General features: G+C 42.7%; 1 protein-coding gene across 9 annotated transcripts in view; it reads right to left on the bottom strand.

The window, feature by feature from the left end:
* Positions 1–25,296, bottom strand: part of LOC110510194 (bifunctional heparan sulfate N-deacetylase/N-sulfotransferase 1) — a 137,082-nt gene that overhangs the window by 27,491 nt on the left and 84,295 nt on the right. For all 9 annotated transcript variants that reach the window (XM_036968305.1, XM_036968304.1, XM_036968309.1 and 6 more), the window contains 6 exons: positions 18,347–18,434; positions 16,264–16,418; positions 10,401–10,586; positions 7,094–7,222; positions 6,739–6,921; positions 158–254 (listed from right to left, as the gene is read on the bottom strand). In XM_036968305.1, coding sequence (XP_036824200.1) covers positions 158–254; positions 6,739–6,921; positions 7,094–7,222; positions 10,401–10,586; positions 16,264–16,418; positions 18,347–18,434 — 838 coding nt within the window. The remainder of the gene's footprint in view (positions 1–157; positions 255–6,738; positions 6,922–7,093; positions 7,223–10,400; positions 10,587–16,263; positions 16,419–18,346; positions 18,435–25,296) is intronic.

Raw genomic sequence — 25,296 nt, 5'->3', positions numbered from 1 at the left:
ATTTATTATTATATTTTTGTGCCCCCCCCACAAGCTCAGGTCATGTTTATCTCTCTAGGTTCAAACTTGTCATTGCTATGAGTGTGGTTGCGTCACTGAACTGAGGTAACCTTGTTAATTAAATGTTTTTTGTACAATGTATTTGTTTACTGCTCACCTGTCTTCTGTGGTCCAATTATGAGCAGCTTAGGGAATCGGTCGCATGTCTTCTCTTTGGACCAGATGTCTTTGTGCCTTTTGTCCTCACAGGGGTCCTGTAGGGACAGAGTGGGTAGAATTAGTTCACCTGGAAGTTCCGTTCAGTAAACATGGAGGGAATATATGCCTCAGGATGAGCTGCCATAGGTATGACTTGCCCAGCCAGTTCAGAATATACAGTACCAGTCAAAAGTCTAGACAAACCCATCAAAGAGTAAGTGTTTATTTTTACTATTTTCTACACTGTTGAATAATAGTGAAGACCTCAAAACTATAAAATAACACATATGGAATCATGCGTTAAACAAATTAAAATGTATATTTAGATACTAGATTCTTCAAAGTAGCCACCCTCTGCCTTGATAACTGCTTTGCCCACTCTTGGCCTTCTCTCAGCCAGCTTCACCTGGAATGCTTTTCTAACAGTCTTGAAGGAGTTCCCACATATGCTAAGCACTTGTTGGCTGCTTTTCCTTCACTCTGTGGTCCAACTCATCTCAATTGGGCTGAGGTAGGGGATTGTGGCGGCTAGGTCATCTGATGCAGCACTCCATCCCTATCCTTCTTGGCAAAATAGCCCCTACAAAGCCTGGAGGTGTGTTGGGTCATTGTCCTGTTGAAAAACAAATTATATTCCCACCAAGTGCAAACCAGGTGGGATGGCGTATTGCTGCAGAATGCTGTGGTAGCCATACTGGTTAAGTGTGCCTTGAATTCTAAATACATCACAGACAGTGTCACCAGCAAAGCACGCCCACACCTCCTCCTCCATGCTTCACAATAGGAACTACACATGTGGAGATCATCTGTTCATCTACTCTGTCTCACAAAGACACAGTGGTTGGAACCAAAAATCTCACATTTGGACTCATCAGACCAAAGGATAGATTTCCACCAGTGTAAAGTCCATTGCTCGTGTTCCTTGGTCCAAGAAAGTCTCTTCTTATTGGTGTCCTTTAGTCGTGGTTTCTTTGCAGTAATTCGTCCATAAAGGCCTGAATCACACAGTCTCCTCTGAACATTTGATGTTGAGATGTGTCTGTTACTTGAACTATGTGAAGCATTTATTTGGGCTGCAATTTCTGAGGCTGGCAACTCTAATGAACTTACCTTCTGCAGCAGAGGTAACTCTGGGTCTTCCTTTCCTGTGGTGGCCCTCATGAGAGACAATTTCATCATAGCACTTGATGTTTTTTGCGACTGCACTTAAAGAAAGTCCTTGAAATGTTCCGGATTGACTGACCATGTCTTAAAGTAATGATGTAATGATGGACTGTCGTTTCTCTTTCCATATTTCAGCTGTTCTTGCCATAATATGGACTTTGTCTTTTACCAAATAGGGCTATCTTCTGTAAACCCCCCCTACCTCATCACAACTAGGGCTGTTGCGGTGACAGTATTACTGCCACACCGGCGATCACGAGTCATGAAGGCAGTAGTCAAATGCCACATGACCATTTAGTCACGGTAACTAGTCTTCTCCCAGCTCTGATGGTGCTGACGGTCATTAGTAACCTACCAAACGTGCTAACTGCCTGGTACTCAGCACTCTATTGTCCCTCTAATCACTCTGACGTCAATGCAAATGTAATCGAAAATCTAATCAAAACACGTCATAAGAGCCCATGATCTCATGTTGCGCAACATTTCTATAGGCTATGTAATTTTCGGGAGAAAACAGTGATGGGTGCTAATATAAATACCTGGATTGCGTCAGCTTTCTAAAGGCTATGCCTACTATATTTATTTCTCAACTTTCCTAATATCAAGCACATTGCTTATATTTAAATCAGGAGTAAAGCCTACCTGGCAGGAATGAAAATAAGCCACGGGGAAAAGCGTCTTCCATTCGCCATCTAAGTGCATAGATGACATGCATTTTTTGTCCCACTGCCCGTTTCGATTAAGGTGCATAATGGTAAATTCTAAATCAAAACAAATGTCACACATATATTATTTAGTATATGTAAAGACAAGATTAAATCAAGAAAAGTCTGATGGGTGACAATATTAGCCTCACTTGTGAATGATTCCCAGCATAAGAAACAAAGCCTTTATTTTGCAACCTTTTCTAATCATAGTCACACACCTCATGTAGCCTAGCCCATAGGCCTATACATTTTGATAAGGCTTGGATCACAACTAGTGGACAAAAAATTCTTAAAATGAAGCACATTATTCCGCTTTACAAGGGGTGTAGAGCCTAACTGGCATACAGTTGAAGTCAGAAGTTAACACACCTCAGTTTTTCACAATTCCTGACATTTAATCCGAGCAAAAATTCCCTGTCTTAGGTCAGTTAGAATCACCACTTTATTTTAAAAATGTGAAATGTCAGAATAATAGTAGAGAGTTTACATACACTCAATTAGTATTTGGTAGCATTGCCTTTAATTATTTTTATTTGGTGTCAAACATTTCAGGTATCCTTCCACAAGCTTCCCACAATAAATTGGGTGAATTTTGGCCCATTCCTCCTGACAGAGCTGGTGTAACTGAGTCAGGTTTCTAGGCCTCCTTGCTTGCACACACTCTTTCAGTTATGCCCACAGATTTTATATAGGATTGAGGTCAGGGCTTTGTGATGGCCACTCCAATACCTTAACTTTGTTATCCTTAAGCCACTTTGCCACAACTTTGGAAGTATGCTTGGATCATTGTCCATTTGGAAGACGCATTTGAGACCAAGCTTTAACTTCCTGATTGATGTCTAGAGATGTTGCTTCAATATATACACATAATTTCTCTCCATCATGATGAAATCTATTTTGTGAAGTGCACCAGTCCCTCCTGCAGCAAAGCACCCCCACAACATGATGCGGCCACCCCCGTGCTTCACGGTTGGGATGGTGTTCTTCAGCTTGCAAGCATCCCCCTTTTTCCTCCAAACATAATGATGGTCATTATGGCTAAACAGTTCTATTTTTGTTTCATCAGACCACAGGACATTTCTCCAAAAAAGTATGATCTTTGTCCTCATGTGCAGTTGCAAACTGTAGTCTGGCATTTTTATGGCGGTTTTGGAGCAGGGGCTTCTTCCTTGCTGAGCGGCCTTTCAGGTTATGTTGACATAGGACTTGTTTTACTGTGAATATAGATACTTTTTTACCTGTTTCCTAAAGCATCTTCACAAGGTCCTTCGCTGTTGTTCATCTCTAGGAGACGGAATGCGTCTCCTTCCTGAGCGGAATGACGGCTGTGTGGTCCCATGATGTTTGAACTTGCGTACTATTGTTTGTACCGATGAACGTGGTACCTTCAGGTGTTTGGAAATAGCTCCCAAGGATGAACCAGACTTGTGGTCTACAATTTCTTTTCTGAGGTCTTGGCTGATTTCTTTTGATTTTCCCATGATGTCAAGCAAAGAGGCACTGAGTTTGAAGGTAGGCCTTGAAGTACATCCAAAGGTACACCTCCAATTGACTCAACTGATGTCAATTAGGCTATCAGAAGCATCTAAAGCCGGGACGTTTTCTGGAATTTTCCAAGCTGTTTCAAGGCACAGTCAACTTAGTGTATGTAAACTTCTGACCCACTGGAATTGTGATGCAGCGAATTATAAGTGAAAAAATCTGTCTGTAAACAATTGTAGGAAAAATTACTTGTGTCATGCACTAAGTAGATGTCCTAATCGACTTGTTAACAAGAAATTTGTGGAGTGGTTGAAAAACAAGTTTTAATGACTCCAACCTAAGTGTATGTAAACTTCCGACTTCAAATGTATATAAGAAGAGCGTGAGTTTCAAGTTTGGGGAAGATAATTTGCGCTATAAAAACGCACCATTATAATAAAAGCATTACATTTATAATTGCATTTGCAGTCACTTTTGAGAATGGTGTTTTCGCACTAATGGAACATTCACACTCACTTACTGCCATGTGTGCATTGCTGCACTCATAATGTGAAGAAATAGCCAAATCAATTATCAACATTTTAAGCTAAACATTCTGATCTGTTGCATCAGCCACATAAAAAACATGTTTTGATGCTAGTGGTCGTATTAATTTGGGACCTATCGCATCCCACAACTGTCCCAGACGATGTTTGGACTATTTATTTCTCGCACAGAGTAGGTCGACTTTTGTACTATTGGGGATAGTAGATTGACATAGGCTAGTGCTTTTGCTGTTCGTTAGGCCTACTCATCTTGTTGGCTGACAAAGTAAATGTGGACAGTTCTTCCGATATGCACCTCGGAATTGGATGAGGCACGCAGTTGCTTTCCCGATGTGCCCATCTTCATTTGCAGCCTGTGAGAAAGACCAGATCACGTGACGGAGAGCCATGTGAGTGAGAGAGCTTCCGATTGCGCAGCACACTCAGGGAGAATTTCATTGAACCTTTATTTAACGAAGCAATTCAGTTTAGAACAAATTGTTATTTTCAATGACGGCCTACCGAGGAACACTCCGGGAGAAGGGCACAACGCCCCAAAAGACAGATTTTTTTAGGGTGCAATACGGCCACAAAGGGAATGCTGCTCTGAAATTCGAGGCATTATCAAGTGCTTGTCAAATTGTGAATGAAAGACTGATGAAGTGTGTACAGCCTGTGCAAAAAAAACAAAGCAGAGCTCATGCCTTCAAGCAAATCTTTTCAAATCATTAGAATCTCATCATGCAGCCTTACAATGCAGCAGTCAAAACATATAGCCCAACGTTTGTAGAATAACTAAAGTTACATGAATAACTCTAAATTAAGCATATAGGAGTACCTGTTTCTTTGTTAATCACTCAACACAGAATAGACTCAGGTGCGCACTCCCTGAAATGTTCGGAGACAATATTTATATTTTATTCAACTTTGTTCAATTGTATTCTTCATACTATAAAATAATGCCATGGAATGATAAGCAAATATTGTCTGCTAAATGAACTAGCGTAGCCCACAGCCATTTGGCATATGAGGAGTATGCTATTTTTTTCTTCTGAAATAGACTACATTTTCTCCATATCATGCTTCTTTAGACCTGTCTAAAATAAATAATGGATTTATTGTGAAAGTGTAGGCTATATTACATGGAAGCCAGGAGATGCTAAATGTGTTTATGTTAATTAACGGTTCATTACCGTGAGACCGACAGTTATTTGCTTGACAATCACCGGCTGACGAAATTTTGTGACCGCCACAGCCCTAGTCACAACACAACTGATTGGCTCAAATGCATTGAGGGAAAAAAAAATCCACAAATTAACAAGGCACACCTGTTAACTGAAATGCATTCCAGGTGACTACCTCATGAAGCTGGTTGAGAGAATGTCAAGAGCGTGCAAAGCTGTCATCAAGGCAAAGGGTGGCTACTTTGAAGAATCTAAAAAATATATATATTTTTGGTTACTACATGATTGCATAGTTTCGATGTCTTCACTATTATTCTACAATGTAAAAATAAAGTAAAACCCTTGATTGAGTAGGTGTGTCCAAACTTTTGACTGGTACAACACTATTCTCACACACACACACCAGTCTCATATATAGCAGCAGTCTGTTTGCAATTAAAGTCTACCACTAACTTGGCCAGGGGACTTGTTACTGTGGTAAAGCAGTGAGACCTGTGTGTGTGTGTATTAACATGTGGCACAACGGTTACAGACAACTGTATCCACCCTGTGGGACCAACAATGCGCCAAGGGGAGGGGTGCTTTTAATTCAGCTCAAACGAACCCAACCAGTCTAGTCTAACAGAGGTTTGGGGGAGCAGACTCAAACATTTGGTTTCTAAAATCACCCCTTGATCAATTATGCTCCTTAGTACCTTCTTGTAGGGACTAAGGAAAGAACCCATAATCAGTATCAGGAAGGGTGCCTTTTCATTGGTCTTCCTGATTGGTTAGAAGCCTTCAGTGTATCTATGTGGAAGATAGCTCAGAGCAGCCCTGCAAGGCCCGTGGTGTCATGTGCCTCTGGGTCTATCTGCATGTCAAGACGATACCAACTGCCCTAAATCTATCTAACTCCTTCCCTCCCCACTGCCTCATGGGTAATGGAGGCGACCAGGCTATCATATTAATCCCAATACATTTAACACAGTGCTGTGTTGAAGAAACCTCTGGACCCAGGCAGGCACAAGTTTACTCTAAACTTCAAAGGGTGGCACACATTAACTTCTACACTGTGACAACTCCACATTAACTTCTACACTGTGACAACTCCACACTGACAGTGTGAGGAACTGCCAAGATGGCAGTTGGACGTCTTAGGGAAAGAAACCGCCTTCTTTCTGTGTTGTTGGGAAACAGTGTCTGAGTCTGCTTCCCCCACAAAACCACAGTTGTAAGAGCCAGCCTCTTGTAGCTCTAAACCCAAATAAGACTTGCACTGTAAGAAGCAATTGAGACTGAGTCAAAAGGACTTGCACTGTAGGATGCAATGGTCGGAGTCAAAAGGACTTGCACTGTAGGACGCAATGGAGTCTGATTGAAAAAGCAAAGTCCTTAGCTCCTGTCTAGCCTTGTCTAAAATGACAGCCTGGTTTATGATAGTCCCCGAGCTCCACAAACCCAGTGATCCACAGCTCACATGGCCTCTCACACACACACCTGCCAGATGGGGTCCCTCTCCTCTGGAAAGATCTGCAAGTAACGCTGGGCCAGCTGCACAGGCGCCAGGGTCTGCAGCCGCAGGTTAGTCCATGTCTGGAGGAACTTCACCAGGTTCCTAAAGGTGTACAGACCCAGACGGTCGTTCCCGTAGTTGGACAGGTGGGTCATGAAGATGCTGATCTGTGAGGAAGGAGTCAACACAGAACAACATTCAGAGAAACACACAATACAATGCAGGCAGCAATGTCACTTCCAACCACTGTTGCACGAAATACATTTGAGGGGGGAAGAAGGGCTAAAGCAACCATAGAGCCTTCCTCTCCTGATGTTATGGAGGTGTGTCTGGTCTCACCGGGTTGAGGAGCACTGTGAGGAAGAGCTCCCCTCCATTGATGAGTTTGTCCAGCTCCTTGGGTCCACCAGGATACTCGTTGTAGAAGATAGTGTGAGTAAACAGGCCACACGTCTGCCTCGGCAGCACCTACAGTACACAACACAATTAATATTACATAGCAACACATCTGCACAGTGGGGAGTGTCCTAATATAACCGCACCCTGCTGATTCCCAGTCAACAACAAATCAAATACACAAACATTCAAACAGGGCCAGAAATGCTCGGTGACACTATTTCGATGCGTTTTTTCCACTTCACTGACAGCTCAGGTGATTCAATTATCCCCTGAAACTAGAGATCACACTGTGGAGAATAAAATGTGACGCAAATCTTAATGCTGTCAGCAAAACCCATTTCTCGAGCCAAACATAAACCTCTGTCCTAACATAGTTGAAACACAATAAAAACACAATCGATTGGCATCCGAGCACACAATCACAGGAGCAGAACGACCTGGAAAACATTACACTGGCTGTTCAGCTTAGGTGCTGTACACAGTGTATCCATCAGGCTGTGATGTTAGCTAGCTACACAGTGTATCCATCAGGCTGTGATGTTAGCTAGCTACACAGTGTATTCATCAGGCTGTGATGTTAGCTAACTACACAGTGTATCCATCAGGTTGTGATGTTAGCTAGCTACACAGTGTATCCATCAGGTTGTGATGTTAGCTAGCTACACATTGTATTCATCAGGCTGTGATGTTAGCTAGCTACACAGTGTATTCATCAGGCTGTGATGTTAGCTAGCTACACAGTGTATCCATCAGGTTGTGATGTTAGCTAGCTACACAGTGTATCCATCAGGTTGTGATGTTAGCTAGCTACACATTGTATTCATCAGGCTGTGATGTTAGCTAGCTACACATTGTATTCATCAGGCTGTGATGTTAGCTAGCTACACAGTGTATCCATCAGGTTGTGATGTTAGCTAGCTACACAGTGTATCCATCAGGTTGTGATGTTAGCTAGCTACACATTGTATTCATCAGGCTGTGATGTTAGCTAGCTACACATTGTATTCATCAGGCTGTGATGTTAGCTAGCTACACAGTGTATCCATCAGGCTGTGATGTTAGCTAGCTACACAGTGTATTCATCAGGTTTTGATACGGTGTATCAAATCAAATTTTATTTGTCACATGCACCAAATACAATAGGTGTAGGTAGACCTTACAGTGAAATGCTTACTTACAAGCCCTTAACCAACAATGCAGTTTTAAGAAAATACCTAAAAAAAGTAAGAGATAAGAATAACAAATAAGTAAAGAGCAGCAGTAAATAACAAAAGCGGGGCTATATACAGGGTGTACCAGTACAGAGCCAATGTGCGGGGGCACCGGTGTCGGGGTAATTGAGATAATTATGTACATGCATAACAGCATAGCAGCAGCATTGGGGGGGGGGGGGGGGGCATTGCAAAAGTCTGGGTAGCCATTTGATTAGCTGTTCAGGAGACTTATGGCTTGGGGGTAGAAGCTGTTTAAAAGCCTCTTGGACCTAGGCGTGGCGCTCCGGTACTGCTTGCCGTGTGGTAGCAGAGAGAACAGTCAGACTAGGGTTGCTGGAGTCTGACAATTTTTGGGCCTTCCTCCAACACCTCCTGGCATAGAGGTCCCGGATGGCAGGAAGCTTGGTCCTGGTGATGTACTGGGCCGTACACACTACCCTCTGTAGTGCCTTGCCGAGCAGTTGCTATACCAGGCAGTGATGCAACCCGTCAGGATGCTCTCGATGGTGCAGCTATAAAACCTTGAGGATCTGAGGACCCATGCCAAAACTTTGCAGTCTCCTGAGGGGGAATAGGTTTTGTCGTGCCCTCTTCCCGACTGTCTTGGTGTGCTTGGACCATGTTAGTTTGCTGGTGATGTGGACACCCTGTCGATGAGGATGGGGGCGTGCTCAGTCCTCCTTTTCCTGTAGTCCACAATCACCGCCTTTGTCTTGATCACGTTGAGGGAGAGGTTGTTGTCCTTGCACCACACTGGCAACACAATCTCAACATCTATCAGGCTGTAATGTTAGCTAGCTACACTGTGTATTTATCAGGCTGTGATATTAACTAGCTACACAGTGTATCGATCAGGCTGTAATCTCTGCTATCTAGGGCTGGGGTAGAAGCAGCAGCTAAGGCAGTACTGAGATGCTTAGAAAAAGAAAGGAAGGAAAGGCTGGATACAGACTGAAGCTCCCAGGATTTTCTCTCTCTGCTTTATAAAACACAGAGCGGGTCACAGCCAACGGGAGTCACAGACTGCTGATGAAGGGGAAAAGAGAGAGTGGAAGAAAGAAAAGAAGAGACACCTCAGAGTCTCTGCCAAGTTCCCGGTGAATATTTCACAGGGACGTGTCGAGATGGGAATTAACATCTACGTGACATCACACTCTTCCACCAGACAAATAACAGAAAACTGCTGGGTCTAGAACAGGAGCATTCTACCAGGATAATGGGGAGAGAAAAAAAAATCACGACATAGTTTGTACATTAATAAAATACAAATGTCTTTAAGCTCTAAAATCTGAGACATTTAAGCATACATTTCTTAAATAGGCAAGCTGTTGTTTATGTCCAGGCAAGCTGTTGTTTATGTCCAGGCCAAGCATATGGACATAAAATTGCACTTTGGAAAGATACTGTACATAAATTGGCATTGACAGACAGATTAACATTTGTCAAAAAATGTGAATGTTCTTGTCACATCACAAGCTAGCAGTTGTCTTCGTTGATTTTGCCAAGGCTGTGATTTGCGGTGAGATTGTCTTTGTTGAGAGTGATAAACATTGCAATTTCCATAATGATCAGTCACACTGTTCCATCTGTCTGTCAGCATGCTTCATTCCATGTGGTGTGGGGAGGAGCAGAGAGAGAGACACAGAAACTGTCTGAGGGGCAGTGAAAAGACCACGCCACTAGGGCATGGCAACACGACTACTTCAGCACTACTGATCCTTCCCTTCACTCTACTCAGCACGTTGTTCCCAACAGCTAAACTAAATTGTTCAAAGCACGCCAAAAAACAAAGCTTTGTCCTTTCAAAGGCACACGCAAGGATTCCAATACCCAGCACTTCCCAAAAGACAGAGATGCAATGCAATGCAACGGTCTACACTTAAACCAGAGTAAATACTTCAAACAGCCTAATTTAACAGTTCTAGTTAAATTATTGAGCACAAACCCATGACTGAAAATAGTTTATACATACAGTAGAACCTAGTGTGTGTGTGTGTGAGAGAGAGAGGGGGGGGGCAGGGTTGAGTCCTTACACTGATGCCACTGTGGTAGAAGCCTCGTCTGAAGCGGGCAGGTTTGAGGTGGGGGTACTCCTCCGTGCTGGTCACCTTGATGCCCCACACCTTCTTCCAAGCGTCGTACAGCTGGACGTGGACGGGGTACACCCCAGAGTGGTGGGGAGCCACCGCGTAGCCCATGTTGGTGGGGATGCCATGCTCCTAGGAAGAGACAACCAGTGGATTCAACACATTGTTAGGATTTAAATCACCCATGCTATTAATACATAAATACACACACACACATAGGTTTTTCTTTATTTTTACTATTTTCTACATTGCACAATAATAGTGAAGACGTCAAAACTATGAAATAACACATAAGGAATCATGTAGTAACCAAAAGTGTTAAATCAAAATATATTTTTTTATTTGAGATTCTTCAAAGCAGCCACCCTTTGCCTTGAGATGAAGGTGTGATGGTGCTTTGTTGGTGACACTGTCAGTGATTTATCTAGAATTCAAGACACACTTAACCAGCATGGCTACCACAGCATACTGCAGCGATCCTCCATCCCATCTGGTTTGAGCTCAGTGGGACAATCATTTGTTTTTGTTATTCAACAGGACAAACCTACAGGTTGTGTAAGGGCTATTTGACCAAGAAGGATAGGGATGGAGTGCTGCATCAGATGACCTGGCCTCCAGAATCACCCAACCTCAACCCAATTGAGATGGTTTGGGATGAGTTGGACCGCAGAGTGAAGGAAAAGCAGCCAAAAAGTGCTCAGCATATGTGGGAACACTTTCAAGACTGCTGGAAAAGCATTCCAGGTGAAGCTGGTTGAGAGAATGCCAAGAGTGTGCAAAGCTGTCATCAAGGGAAAGGGTGGCTACTTTGAAGAATCTCGCATCTAAAATATATTTTGATTGGTTTGACACTTGATTCCATGTGTTATTTCATAGTTTTGATGTCTACACTATTATTCTATAATGTAGAAAATAGTAAAAATAAAGAAAAACCCTTGAATGAGTAGGTGTTCTAAACTTTTGCCAGGTAGTGTACAGTGCCTTGCGAAAGTATTCGGCCCCCTTGAACTTTGCGACCTTTTGCCACATTTCAGGCTTCAAACATAAAGATATAAAACTGTATTTTTTGTGAAGAATCAACAACAAGTGGGACACAATCATGAAGTGGAACGACATTTATTGGATATTTCAAACTTTTTTAACAAATCAAAAACTGAAAAATTGGGCGTGCAAAATTATTCAGCCCCCTTAAGTTAATACTTTGTAGCGCCACCTTTTGCTGCGATTACAGCTGTAAGTCGCTTGGGGTATGTCTCTATCAGTTTTGCACATCGAGAGACTGAAATTTTTTCCCATTCCTCCTTGCAAAACAGCTCAAGCTCAGTGAGGTTGGATGGAGAGCATTTGTGAACAGCGGTTTTCAGTTCTTTCCACAGATTCTCGATTGGATTCAGGTCTGGACTTTGACTTGGCCATTCTAACACCTGGATATGTTTATTTTTGAACCATTCCATTGTAGATGTTGCTTTATGTTTTGGATCATTGTCTTGTTGAAAGACAAATCTCCGTCCCAGTCTCAGGTCTTTTGCAGACTCCATCAGGTTTTCTTCCAGAATGGTCCTGTACTTGGCTCCATCCATCTTCCCATCAATTTTAACCATCTTCCCTGTCCCTGCTGAAGAAAAGCAGGCCCAAACCATGATGCTGCCACCACCATGTTTGACAGTGAGGATGGTGTGTTCAGGGTGATGAGCTGTGTTGCTTTTACGCCAAACATAACGTTTTGCATTGTTGCCAAAAAGTTCAATTTTGGTTTCATCTGACCAGAGCACCTTCTTCCACATGTTTGGTGTGTCTCCCAGGTGGCTTGTGGCAAACTTTAAACAACACTTTTTATGGATATCTTTAAGAAATGGCTTTCTTCTTGCCACTCTTCCATAAAGGCCAGATTTGTGCAATATACGACTGATTGTTGTCCTATGGACAGAGTCTCCCACCTCAGCTGTAGATCTCTGCAGTTCATCCAGAGTGATAATGGGCCTCTTGGCTGCATCTCTGATCAGTCTTCTCCTTGTATGAGCTGAAAGTTTAGAGGGACGGCCAGGTCTTGGTAGATTTGCAGTGGTCTGATACTCCTTCCATTTCAATATTATCGCTTGCACAGTGCTCCTTGGAATGTTTAAAGCTTGGGAAATCTTTTTGTATCCAAATCCGGCTTTAAACTTCTTCACAACAGTATCTCGAACCTGCCTGGTGTGTTCCTTGTTCTTCATGATGCTCTCTGCGCTTTTAATGGACCTCTGAGACTATCACAGTGCAGGTGCATTTATACGGAGACTTGATTACACTCAGGTGGATTGTATTTATCATCATTAGTCATTTAGGTCAACATTGGATCATTCAGAAATCTTCACTGAACTTCTGGAGAGAGTTTGCTGCACTGTATGTATGTGAAGATGATCACAGAGTGAAAGAATGGAAACTACCTGGCTCATCCTCCATGTTCCCAGTTCTATCAGCACTAAAAGCTCCTAAAGGATAGAAGCGGCCGCGGCTCAAAACTGTGCTCTTTATTAAGCTTTTGCTGAAAAGATGATTGCATTTATTTTTCAAATTTGTTTTACCCCCTTTTTCTCCCCAATTTCTTGGTATCCAATTGTTGGTAGTTACTGTCTTGTCTCATCGCTACAACTCCCATATGGGCTCGGGAGAGACGAAGGTCGAGAGCATGCGTCTTCCGAAACACAACCCAACCAAGCCGCACCGCTTCTTAAAATAGCGCGCATCCAAACAAGAAGCCAGTGTGTCAGAGGAAACACTGTACACCTTGCGGACTGGTCTGCGCGCACTGCGCCTGGCCCGCCGCAGGAGTCGCTAGTGCGCAATGAGACAAGGATATCCCTACCGGCCAAACCCTCCCTAACCCGGACGATGCTAGGCCAATTGTGCGTCGCCCCAAGGACCTCCGAATCTGTCGTTCTGCCCCTGAACAGGCAGTTAACCCACTGTTCCTAGGCCGTCATTGAAAATAAGAATTTGTTCTTAACTGACTTGCCTAGTTAAATAAAGGTCAAATAAATTTTTTATTTTTTTTTGGCCCATTCCTCCATGCAGATCTCCTCTAGAGCAGTGATGTTTTGGGGCTGTTGCTGGGCCACACGGACTTTCAACTCCCTTCAAAGATTTTCTATGGGGTTGAGATCTGGAGACTGGCTAGGCCACTCCAGGACCTTGAAATCCACTCCTTCATTGCCCGGGCGGTGTGTTTGGGATCATTGTCATGCTGAAAGACCCAGCCACGTTTCATCTTCAATGCCCTTGCTGATGGAAGGAGGTTTTCACTCAAAATCTCACGATACATGGCCCCATTCATTCTTTCCTTTACGCGGATCAGTCGTCCTGGTCCCTTTGCAGAAAAACAGCCCCATGCTTCACAGTAGGTATGGTGTTCTTTGGATGCAACTCAGCATTCTTTGTCCTCCAAACACGACGAGTTGAGTTTTTACCAAAAAGTTATATTTTGGTTTCATCTGACCATATGACATTCTCCCAATATTCTTCTGGATCATCCAAATGCTCTCTAGCAAACTTCAGACGGGCCTGGACATGTACGGGCTTAAGCAGGGGTCACGTCTGGCACGGCAGGATTTGAGTCCCTGGCGGCGTAGTGTGTTACTGATGGTAGGCTTTGTTACATTGGTCCCAGCTCTCTGCAGGTCATTCACTAGGTCCCACCGTGTGGCTCTGGGATTTTTGCTCACCGTTCTTGTGATAATTTTGACCCCACGGGGTGAGATCTTGCGTGGAGCCCCAGATCGAGGGAGATTATCAGTGGTCTTGTATGTCTTCCATTTCCTAATAATTGCTCCCACAGTTGATTTCTTCAAACCAAGCTGCTTACCTATTGCAGATTCAGTCTTCCCAGCCTGGTGCAGGTCTACAATTTTGTTTCTGGTGTCCTTTGACAGCTCTTTGGTCTTGGCCATAGTGGAGTTTGGAGTGTGACTGTTTGAGGTTGTGGACAGGTGTATTTTATACTGATAACAAATTCAAACAGGTGCCATTAATACAGGTAACGAGTGAAGGACAGAGAACCCTCTTAAAGAAGAAGTTACAGGTCTGTGAGAGCCAGAAATCTTGCTTGTTTGTAGGGGACTAAATACTTATTTTCCACCATAATTTGCAAATAAATTCATTAAAAATCCTACAATGTGATTTTCTGGATTATTCCCCCTAATTTTCTGTCATAGTTGACGTGTACCTTTGATGAAAATTAAAGGCGTCTCTCATCTTTTTAATAGGGAGAACTTGCACAATTGGTGGCTGACTAAATACTTTTTTGCCCCACTGTGTACTCAATTAGTATTTGGTAGCATTGCCTTTAAATTGTTTAACTTGGGTCAAAAGTTTCAGGTAGCCTTCCACAAGCTTCCCACAATAAGTTGGGTGAATTTTGGCCCATTCCTTCTGACAGAGCTGGTGTAACTGAGTCAGGTTTGTAGGCCTCCATGCTCACACACACTTTTTCAGTTCTGCCAACACATTTTCTATAGGATTGAGGTCAGGGCTTTGTGATGGCCACTCCAATACCTAGACTCTGTTGTCCTTAAGCTATTTCGCCACAACTTTGTTCGTATGCTTGGGGTCATTGTCCATTTGGAAGACCCATTTGCGACCAAGCTTCAACTTCCTGACGTATGTCTAGAGATGTTGCTTCAATATATCCGCGTAATTTTCCCTTCCTCATAATACCATTTATTTTATGAAGTGCACCAGTCCCTCCTGCAGCAAAGCACCCCCACAACATGATGCTGCCACCCCCGTGCTTCACGGTTGGGATGGTGTTCTTCGGCATGCAAGCCTCCCCCTTTTTCCTCCAAACATAACGATGGTCATTATGGCCAAACAGTTCTATTTTTGTTTCATCAGGCCAGAGGACATTAATCCAAAAAGTACGATCTTGGTCACCATGTGCAGTTGCAAACCGTCATCTGGCTTTTTTAAAGGTGATTTTGGAGCAGTGGCTTCTTCCTTGCTGAGCGGTCTTTCAGGTTATGTCAATACAGGACTTGTTTTACTGTGGATATAGATACTTTTGTTTCTGTTTCCTCCAGCATCTTCATAAGGTAATTTGCTGTTGTTCTGGGATTGATTTGCACTTTTCGCACCAAAGTACATTAATCTCTAGAGACCGAACGAGTATCCTTCCTGAGCAGTATGACGGCTACATGGTCCCATGGTGTTCATACTTGCGTACTATTGTTTGTACAGATGGACGTGGTACCTTCAGGCATTTGGAAATTGCTCCCAAAAATGAACCAGACTTGTGGAGGTCTACAATTATTTTTTTTCTGAGGTCTTGGCTGATTTCTTTTGATCTTCCCATGATGACAAGCAAAGAGGCACTGAGTTTGTACACCTCCAATTGACTCAAATTATGTCAATCAGCCTATTAGAAGCTTCTAATGCCATGACATCATTTTCTGGAAATTTCCAAGCTGTTTAAAGGCACAGTCAACTTAGTGTATGTAAACTTCTGACCCACTGGAATTGTGATACAGTGAATTATAGGTGAAATAATCTGTCTGTAAACAATTATTTAAAAAATGACTTGCATCATGCACAAAGTAGATGTCCTAACCGACTTGCCAAAACTAAAGTTTGTTAACAAGAAATTTGTTGAGTGGTTGAAAAACGAGTTAAGTGTATGTAACCTTCCGATTTCAACTGTATATATTTTTTATTTATTTTTTAATCCATGTTTTTTTTTGGTCAATGAAATTATAACATTCAAATAGATTTATTTTCCATTTTTACCAACAGTACCAGTACGACCCCCAGTCAGCGTAGAGCAGGACCCCCAACCTACCTGTGCAAACCTCCTGTTGAGGAGCATCTGTTCAGCTAGCACCGACTGGTTGTGGAAGAGGTGGGGCTGCATGTGACTCCACATGTGGGGGAACCACCAGAACTCCTTCCCATAGGAGAGGAGCAGGTCATCCCCCAGGTCCTCCTCATCTGTACCTGGAGCATAGAGACACACAGAGGGGATTTAGTCTAGTCTACATATATACAGACATGGCATGGGCAAGGGTGTGTGCTGGTGTTGAAAACATACCGATATACAGTATCAGTCAAAAGTTTGGGCACACCTACTCATTCAAGGGTTTTTCTTTATTTGTACTATTTTCTACATCATGGAATAATAGTGAAGACATAACTGTGAAATAACACATTTGGAATCATGAAGTAACCCAAAAAGTGTTAAACAAATCTAAATATATGTTACATTTCTAAAAGTAGCCACCCTTTGCCTTGATGACAGCTTTGCACACTCTTGGCATTCTCTTAACCAGCTTAGACTGGAAGGAGTTCCCACATATACTGAGGAGTTGTTGGCTGCTTTTCCTTCACTCTGCGGTCCAACTCATCCCAAACCATTTCAATTGGGTTGATGTCGGGTGATTGTGGAGGTCAGGTCATCTGATGTAGCACATCATCCCTCGCCTTGGTCAAATAGCCCTTACAGTCTGCCTGGATGTGTGTTGGGTCATTGTTCTGTTGAAAAACATAGTCCCACTAAGCGCAAACCAGATGGGATGGCGTATTGCTGCAGAATGCTGTGGTACTCATGCTAGTTAAGTGTGCCTTGAATTCAAAATAGATCACAGACAGTGTCACCAGCAAAGCACCCCCACACCATCACACCTTCTCCTCCATGCTTCACGGTGGGAAGCACACATGCATAGATAATCCGTTCACCTACCCTGCGTCTCACAATGACACAGCAGTTGGGACCAAAATTCTCTAATTTGGACCAAAAGGACAGATTTCCACCAGTCTAATGTCTACTGTTTGTGTTTCTTGGCCCAAGCAAGTCTCTTATTGGTGTCCTTTAGTAGTGGTTTCTTTGCAGCAATTTGACCATGAAGGCCTGATTCACGCAGTCTCCTCTGAACAGTCTGGTAACTCTAATGAACTTACCTGGGTCTGGGTCTGGGTCTTTCTTTCCTGTTGCGGCCCTCATGAGAGCCAGTTTCATCACAGCGCTTGATGGTTTTTACGACTGCACTTGAATAAACTTTCAAAGTTCTTGAATTGTTCCGGATTGACTGACCTTCATGTCCTAAAGTAATGGACTGTCATTTCTCTTTGCTTATTTGAGCTGTTCTTGTTCCGGATTGACTGACCTTCATGTCCTAAAGTAATGGACTGTCGTTTCTCTTTGCTTATTTGAGCTGTTCTTACCATAATATGGACTTGGTATTTTAGCAAATAGGGCTATATTCTGAATACCACCCCTACCTTGTCACATCACAACTGATTGGCTCAAACACATTAAGGAAATAAATTCCACAAATTAACTTTTAACAAGGCACACCTGTTAATTGAAATGTTAATAAATTAAATAAATTGTTAATTGAAATGCATTCCTAGTGACTACCTCATGAATCTGGTTGAGAGAATGCCAAGCAGGTGCAAAGCTGTCATCAAGGCAAACAGTGGCTACTTTGAAAAATCTCAAATATATTTGATTTGTTTAATACTTTTTTGTTTACTACATGATTCCATATGTGCTATTTCATAGTTTTGATGTCTTCACTATTATTTTATAATGTAGAAAATAATGAAAACTAAGAAAAACCCTTGAATGAGTAGGCGTCCAAACTTCTGACTGGTAGTGTATGTGCTGGGCAAATCTAAAAGCAAGTTCATTATATTAAGCATCAACAGTAATGCAATAATTGATTTGGACATTTGATCCATTAATTTTCTTTGTGAAGTAACTGATGATGTAATCTTGGTTAACCGAGAACTAAAATCACGTGTCATTTGGTCAAACATTTACATAGTCTGTCCACGAGAGATTATTGATGTTTGTCTGCCATAAGACATTGTATTTGATCCCCCTGAGTGTTACGTCATGCAGTGGGTCTGTCCACTCCACCCACCAGTATGGAAGAACTTCCCAGAGAAGCCCAGGTTGAAGGTGAAGTTGGGGACGGAGGTTCGGAGGTCATTCTGGGTCTCCAGTAGGGCCTAGACAGAGGAGACAGGGACAATTTAAGACTCATTCACATGCATTTATTTTTTAAATACATATATGTTTAAGTATGTTGCATGTTTATTGGATAGAGAAAGATGGAGCTGAAAGGTAGGAGAAGAGTGTGCTGAAAGAGCCTATGCTAGCAGTGATACATCGTGTGTGTCAGAGGAAATGTCTTAGACCACTAGGCCACCACATATGCATTCTTTGTCACTCGCAACAGATGTCATTAGAGCGCGCAACAGAACAGTGTACTTGTCTACACTCGGTTTGTTGTTTTTATGAAATATACTGAAAAATATAAATCGCAACATGCAACAATTTCAACGAATTTACTGAGTTACAGTTCATCCAAGGAAATCAGTCAATTGAAATAAATTAGGCCCTAATCTATGGACTTCACATGACTGGGCAGGGGCGCAGCCATGAATGGGTATAGGCCCACCCACTTGGGAGCCAGGCCCAGCCAAACCAATTTATTCCACACAAAAGGGCTTTATTATAGACAGAAATACTCCTCAGTTTCATCAGCTGTCCAGGTGACTGGTCTCAGACGATCCTGCAGATGAAGACTAATGTGGAGGTCCTGGGCTGGCGTGGTTACACATGGTCTGCGGTTGTGAGGCTGGTTGGACGTACTGCCAAATTCTCTAAAACGACGTTGGAGTGTTATGGTAGAAAAATTAACATTAAATTCTCTCGCAACAGCTCTGGTGGACATTTCTGCAGTCAGCATGCCAACTGCAAGCTCCCACAAAACTTGAGACATCTGTGGCATTGTGTTGTGACAAAACGTAACATTCCCGAACTGCCTTTTGTTGTCCCCTGCACAAGGCTGCACCTGTCTAATGATAATGCTGATCGATATGCCACACCAGTCAGGTGGGTGGATTATCCTGGCAAAGGAGAAATGCTCACTAACAGGGACGTAAATAAATTTGTGAACAAAATTAGAGAGAAATAAGCTTTTAGTGAGTACGGAACATTACTGGGATCTTTTATGGGACCAACACTTTACATGATGCGTTTATATTTTTGTTCAGTATAGTCTTCATTAAATAATTTTTAATTATAGCTAAATTTTTGTATTGCTAAGGATTCTGCAACGTCAGTGCCGGCAGGGTAGCCTAGTGGTTAGAGAGTTGGACTAGTAACCGAAAGGTTTCATGTTCAAATCCCCGAGCTGACAAGGTACAAATCTGTCGTTCTGCCCCTGAACAGGCAGTTAACCCACTGTTCCTAGGCCGTCATTGAAAATAAGAATGTGTTCTTAACTAGGCAACTGACTTGCCTAGTTAAATAAAGGTAAAATGTAATAAAATAAAACATTTAGGTATAGGCGACATGGGCAGCCGCCCAGGGCAGCATCTTGCGGGGGGCGGCCACAGATTTGTTTTGTTGGAATGGTGACATTTGTGCGATCGGTTTTCTATTGCTCATTTGCTCGTCACGTCAATATCATGTCACCGTGTGGAACTGTGGGTCAATAATACTTGTCGGAGTGAACTACCTGATTCTAATTTGTAAGCTAGGCAGGCTACTGCCTGGGAAGGTCTCCCACTCAGAAATACGAGATGGGAAGGGGGCGGGGGTAGGTTAACCTCAGGTCTCCCCCCTGGAAGCCCGAGGTATGGGGAGCGGGGGAAACGATCAAATAGCGCACCTCTAACTTTGTACAGTACTAATGCAATTAGTAAAATCAGTCACACTACGAAATGCTACCAAATGAATCACAATTCATTCATAATACTGTGAATATAGTTTCACAGACATATTGTCTTTGTTACTTCTTTTTGATATTTATATGTCTTATTTTTGTATATTATTATATATATATATATATATACACATGTTATGATTATTAATTTTCGTTGTTCCAAATGTCTGAATAAAAATTACAGTTAGTGCAGAATGGTGGGATTCAGGGAGCCATACAATCTAGAAACGCCACTGCGCGACGTGGTCAGTCATTACGGCTGGGACCTCAAATTTGTGTCCTGTTAAGTAGCATTTAGCTGCTAGCCATCTTGAAAACGGAGCAGGCTAATGCTAACAGTGCTAGCCCACTGGTGTTTTTATCCCCCGCTGGGCACAAATGCCTTAGGTGTTAGATGATTTCCACACAATCACAAGATGAAGATAAGGTGGAACTGGAAAATAGACAGGAATTTGTTTGCCCTAAATGCACCACCATCAAGCAGTTTAGTGAAGATATCCTCCTGCTGTTAGCTCATCTGCGGGAAAAGGATAACCTGCTTTCTCAGTACACCGACCTTGCTGTAACTTAGGTAAACCACATCTCATTTTTAAATTCCTCCTATAGCAAAGCTGTCGATGAGTCGGGGTTCCAGGATTATTTCCAGCAACACTGAAAACCGTTTTAGAGACTGACAGACAGTGTCTGGTAGTGCTCCAGTCCTCCCTGTCAGAATAAGCAACAGAGGACTTGGAAACCATATAAACTCCTGTACAAATGGCACTATGGTTATTGTGAGTAACATAATAGTTTTATTTTTTTATTTTTTAACTCTGCCTTCTAGTGAGTTTATAGAAAAAGTAATCTCCTATCATTCTGTTAGATTCAAGACTGTCAGAAAATGTGGCTGTAATATGAATCATTTGGTTGTTATTCCATTGGTTACCTCGAGGCAGATGCCCCAGGGGCAAAGTGGCACTGTAAAGGCCACCAAAGCACTGAGTAAAGAAAAAGAGTCTGACTCCAAGGCCATTTAATTACTGAATCTACTGAGCTCTACGGACTTGATCCAACATGTTACTGGGCCCACCCATAACCACAGCCATACTCTGGACCTGGTTATTACCAAGGGGCTTTCTACTGGACCTGGTTATTACCAAGGGGCTTTCTTCTGACATTTCCTCTATTGTTGATGTTGCTTTATCTGATCACCACTGCAGATTTTTTACTACCTTGTTGCCCATAACACATTATTAAGAAACGCTATCTGACCTCTGAAGTTGCCACAGATTTTATTGAGTGTATGAACAACACGCCAAAACCTATTCTGCCTTCCTCTTGTGATGATTCATTTAATATCAAATTGAGAGTAACCATTGATGCCATAGCTCCGGTAGAGTTGAAAAAGGCCACATCCAAACAGAGAGCCCCTTGAACGAGTGAGGCAACTAATCAAGTAAAGAGAAACTGCAGAAAGGAAGAGTGGCAGTGGAGAAGGTTAAAGTTGCAGGTCCATTATGATATCCTGAGACAGTAACTTGGCATATATAACAAGGCCATTAGAAATACCAGACGGACTCATTTTTCTAACTTGATCACTATTAAATCAGAATAATTCCAGAGTGTTCTTCTCAACCATTGATGGCCTGATAAATCCTCCCCCATTAAAAACCTATGTGAACTTTTCTTCCCATCTAAATGTGATGAGTTTGCGGCATATTTCAGAGATAAGATAACCAACATTAGGCTGGGTATCAGTCAAGCAAGCCTTGATGAGAAGTGCCATAGCCTACCACGCAAAGGCAAAATTGATTTTTTACCCCCTCGTTTACAGACGTGCTCAGGAAAGTGATATCACAACTTAAGAATTCAACTTGCCTTCTCAATCCTATCCCTACCACCTTCTTCAAAACAGTTTTTAATTGCATATCTGAAATAGTGCGAGCTATTGTCAAATCACTCCCTGTTCACAGGAACTTTCCCAACTGCACTAAAAACTGCTATGGTGAAACATTTTACATTACTTTTCTTCATAATCTAGTTTCTTCAGCTCTTAGTAATTTTTGTCCAATCTCCAACCTTTCATTCTTAAGCAAAATTCTGGAGAAATTGGTTTTCAAACAGTAAATATATACACTGCTCAAAAAAATAAAGGGAACACTTAAACAACACAATGTAACTCCAAGTCAATCACACTTCTGTGAAATCAAACTGTCCACTTAGGAAGCAACACTGATTGACAATAAATTTCACATGCTGCTGTGCAAATGGAATAGACAACAGGTGGAAATTATAGGCAATTAACAAGACACTGCCAAGAGTGGTTCTACAGGTGGGGACCACAGACCACTTCTCAGTTCCTATGCTTCCTGGCTGATGTTTTTGGGCACTTTTGAATGCTGGCGGTGCTTTCACTCTAGTGGTAGCATGAGACGGAGTCTACAACCCACACAAGTGGCTCAGGTAGTGCAGCTCATCCAGGATGGCACATCAATGCGAGCTGTGGCAAGAAGGTTTGCTGTGTCTGTCAGTGTAGTGTCAAGAGCATGGAGGCACTACCAGGAGACAGGCCAGTACATCAGGAGACGTGGAGGAGGCCGTAGGAGGGCAACAACCCAGCAGCAGGACCGCTACCTCCGCCTTTGTGCAAGGAGGAGCACTGCCAGAGCCCTGCAAAATAACCTCCAGCAGGCCACAAATGTGCATGTGTCTGCACAAATGGTCAGAAACAGACTCCATGAGGGTGGTATGAGGGCCCGACATCCACACCGTGCAGGACGTTTTTCATTTGCCAGAGAACACCAATATTGGCAAATTCGCCACTGGCGCCCTGTGCTCTTCACAGATGAAAGCAGGTTTACACTGAGCATGTGACAGACGTGACAGTCTGGAGACGCCGTGGAGAACGTTCTGCTGCCTGCAACATCCTCCAGCATGACCGGTTGGCGGTGGGTCAGTCATGGTGTGGGGTGGCATTTCTTTGGGGGGCCGCACAGCCCTCCATGTGCTCACCAGAGGTAGCCTGACTGCCATTAGGTACCTAGATGAGATCCTCAGACCCCTTGTGAGACCATATGCTGGTGCGGTTGGCCCTGGGTTCCTCCTAATGCAAGACAATGCTAGATCTCATGTGGCTGGAGTGTGTCAGCAGTTCCTGCAAGAGGAAGGCATTGATGCTATGGACTGGCCCGCCCATTCCCCAGACCTGAATCCAATTGAGCACATCTGGGACATCATGTCTCGCTCATACAGGCACGTGGAGGCCACACACACTACTGAGCCTCATTTTGACTTGTTTTAAGGACATTACAAAGTTGGATCAGCCTGTAGTGTGGTTTTCCACTTTAATTTTGAGTGTGACTCCAAATCCAGACCTCCATGGGTTGATACATTTGATTTCCTTTGATAATTTTTGTGTGATTTTGTTGTCAAACAGCGCTCGGCCAAACAGCGCTCTGTCCTTGTACTCTTGGATTTAAGTGCTGCATCCGACAATGTTATTAAACTTCTTGGATATAGGGGGCACTATTTTAATTTTTGGATGAAAAACGTTCCCGTTTTGAACAAGATATTTTGTCACGAAAAGATGCTCGACTATGCATATAATTGACAGCTTTGGAAAGAAAACACTCTGACGTTTCCAAAACTGCAAAGATATTGTCTGTGAGTGCCACAGATCTGATGTTACAGGCGAAACCCAGATAAAAATCCAATCAGGAAGTGCCGCATTTTTTTAAACAGCCTCATGCCAATGACTCCTTATATGGCTGTGAAAGAGCTAGGAGTCAGCTTACGTTTTCCACGTCAGCTTACGTTTTCCACATCCTCAAAAACACTTTGAGGATGGATCCTAAACAACGTTTGCCGTGTTTCTGTTGATATTATGGAGCAAATTTCGAAAAAAGTTTGGCGTTATAGTTGAAGTATTTTCGGTCGATTTCTCAGCCAAGCAGGATGAACAAACGTGACGTTTTTCGCCTACAAAAATATTATTTTTGGAAAAAAGGAACATTTGCTATCTAACTGTGAGTCTCCTGAGTGAAAGCATCTGAAGTTCTTCAAAGGTAAATTATTTAATTTGGTTGCTTTTCTTATTTTTGTGAAAATGTTGCCTGCTGCCAGCACAGCCTAGCATAGCATTATGCCATGCTAAACTTACACAAATGCTTGTCTAGCGTTGGCTGTAACGCATATTTAGAAAATCTGAGATGACAGTGTTGTTAACAAAAGGCTAAGCTTGTATTTCAATATATTTATTTCATTTCATTTGCGATTTTCATGAATAGGAAACGTTGCGTTATGGTAATGCGCTTGAGGCTATGATTACGCTCCCGGATACGGGATTGCTCGTCGCTAGAGGTTAACCATGATGACCTTCTGGACAGACTGTAAAGATGGGTTAGATGTCCGGTCCAGTTCTAAATTGGTTTAGGACCTGTTTACCGGTCGAGATTGAATGATGTTCTCTAAAGGTGACAGAGAAAACACACTGAATGATGGCGTTCCACAAGGTTGGATTTTGGGTCCGGCAGCGTTATCAGAAAGCACAGCATTGATTTTCACTGCTACACAGACGATACACAACTTTGCATTTCTGGGTCACCAGAGGATATTATTAGACAGTGTTAGTGATGTAAATAATTACATGGATCTCAACTTCCTCCAGCTAAATCAAGACGAGACCAAGGTACATATTGTTGGAGCAAAAGCACAGAGAGAGAAACTGGCCGCACATTTGAATTCACATGCAATAAAAGATAAAACAGCAGGTAAAACACCTAGGTGTTATTTTAGATTCTGAACTTTTGAATCACACAATAGGAATGTGACCAAAATAGCTTTTTACCTAGGTGTGGCCGTTTCTCTCTTAGGCTGATAAGATTCATCCATGCTTTTATTACAAGCAGGCTTGACTACTGTGATTTTCTCCTGTCTGGTCTACCCAAGAAAGCCATTGATCAACTGCAAAACATACATAATGCTGCAGCACAGGTACTGACTAAGACCAGACAGAGAGCACACAGACTGGTTTTAAGGTCTCTGCACTGGCTGCCTGTGAGTTTTATTGGTTTTGAAATCAATCCACGATTGTGCATCCCAATACATGTCAGACATGCTTTTAAGTTATGTACCCAGTCCTACCCTCAGGTCCTATGGTA

This window comes from Oncorhynchus mykiss, chromosome Y, assembly GCF_013265735.2.
Source record: "Oncorhynchus mykiss isolate Arlee chromosome Y, USDA_OmykA_1.1, whole genome shotgun sequence".
Taxonomy (NCBI): domain Eukaryota; kingdom Metazoa; phylum Chordata; class Actinopteri; order Salmoniformes; family Salmonidae; genus Oncorhynchus; species Oncorhynchus mykiss.
Note: the sequence above shows the minus strand (reverse complement) of the source record. Positions and strands in the feature narration are given on the sequence as shown.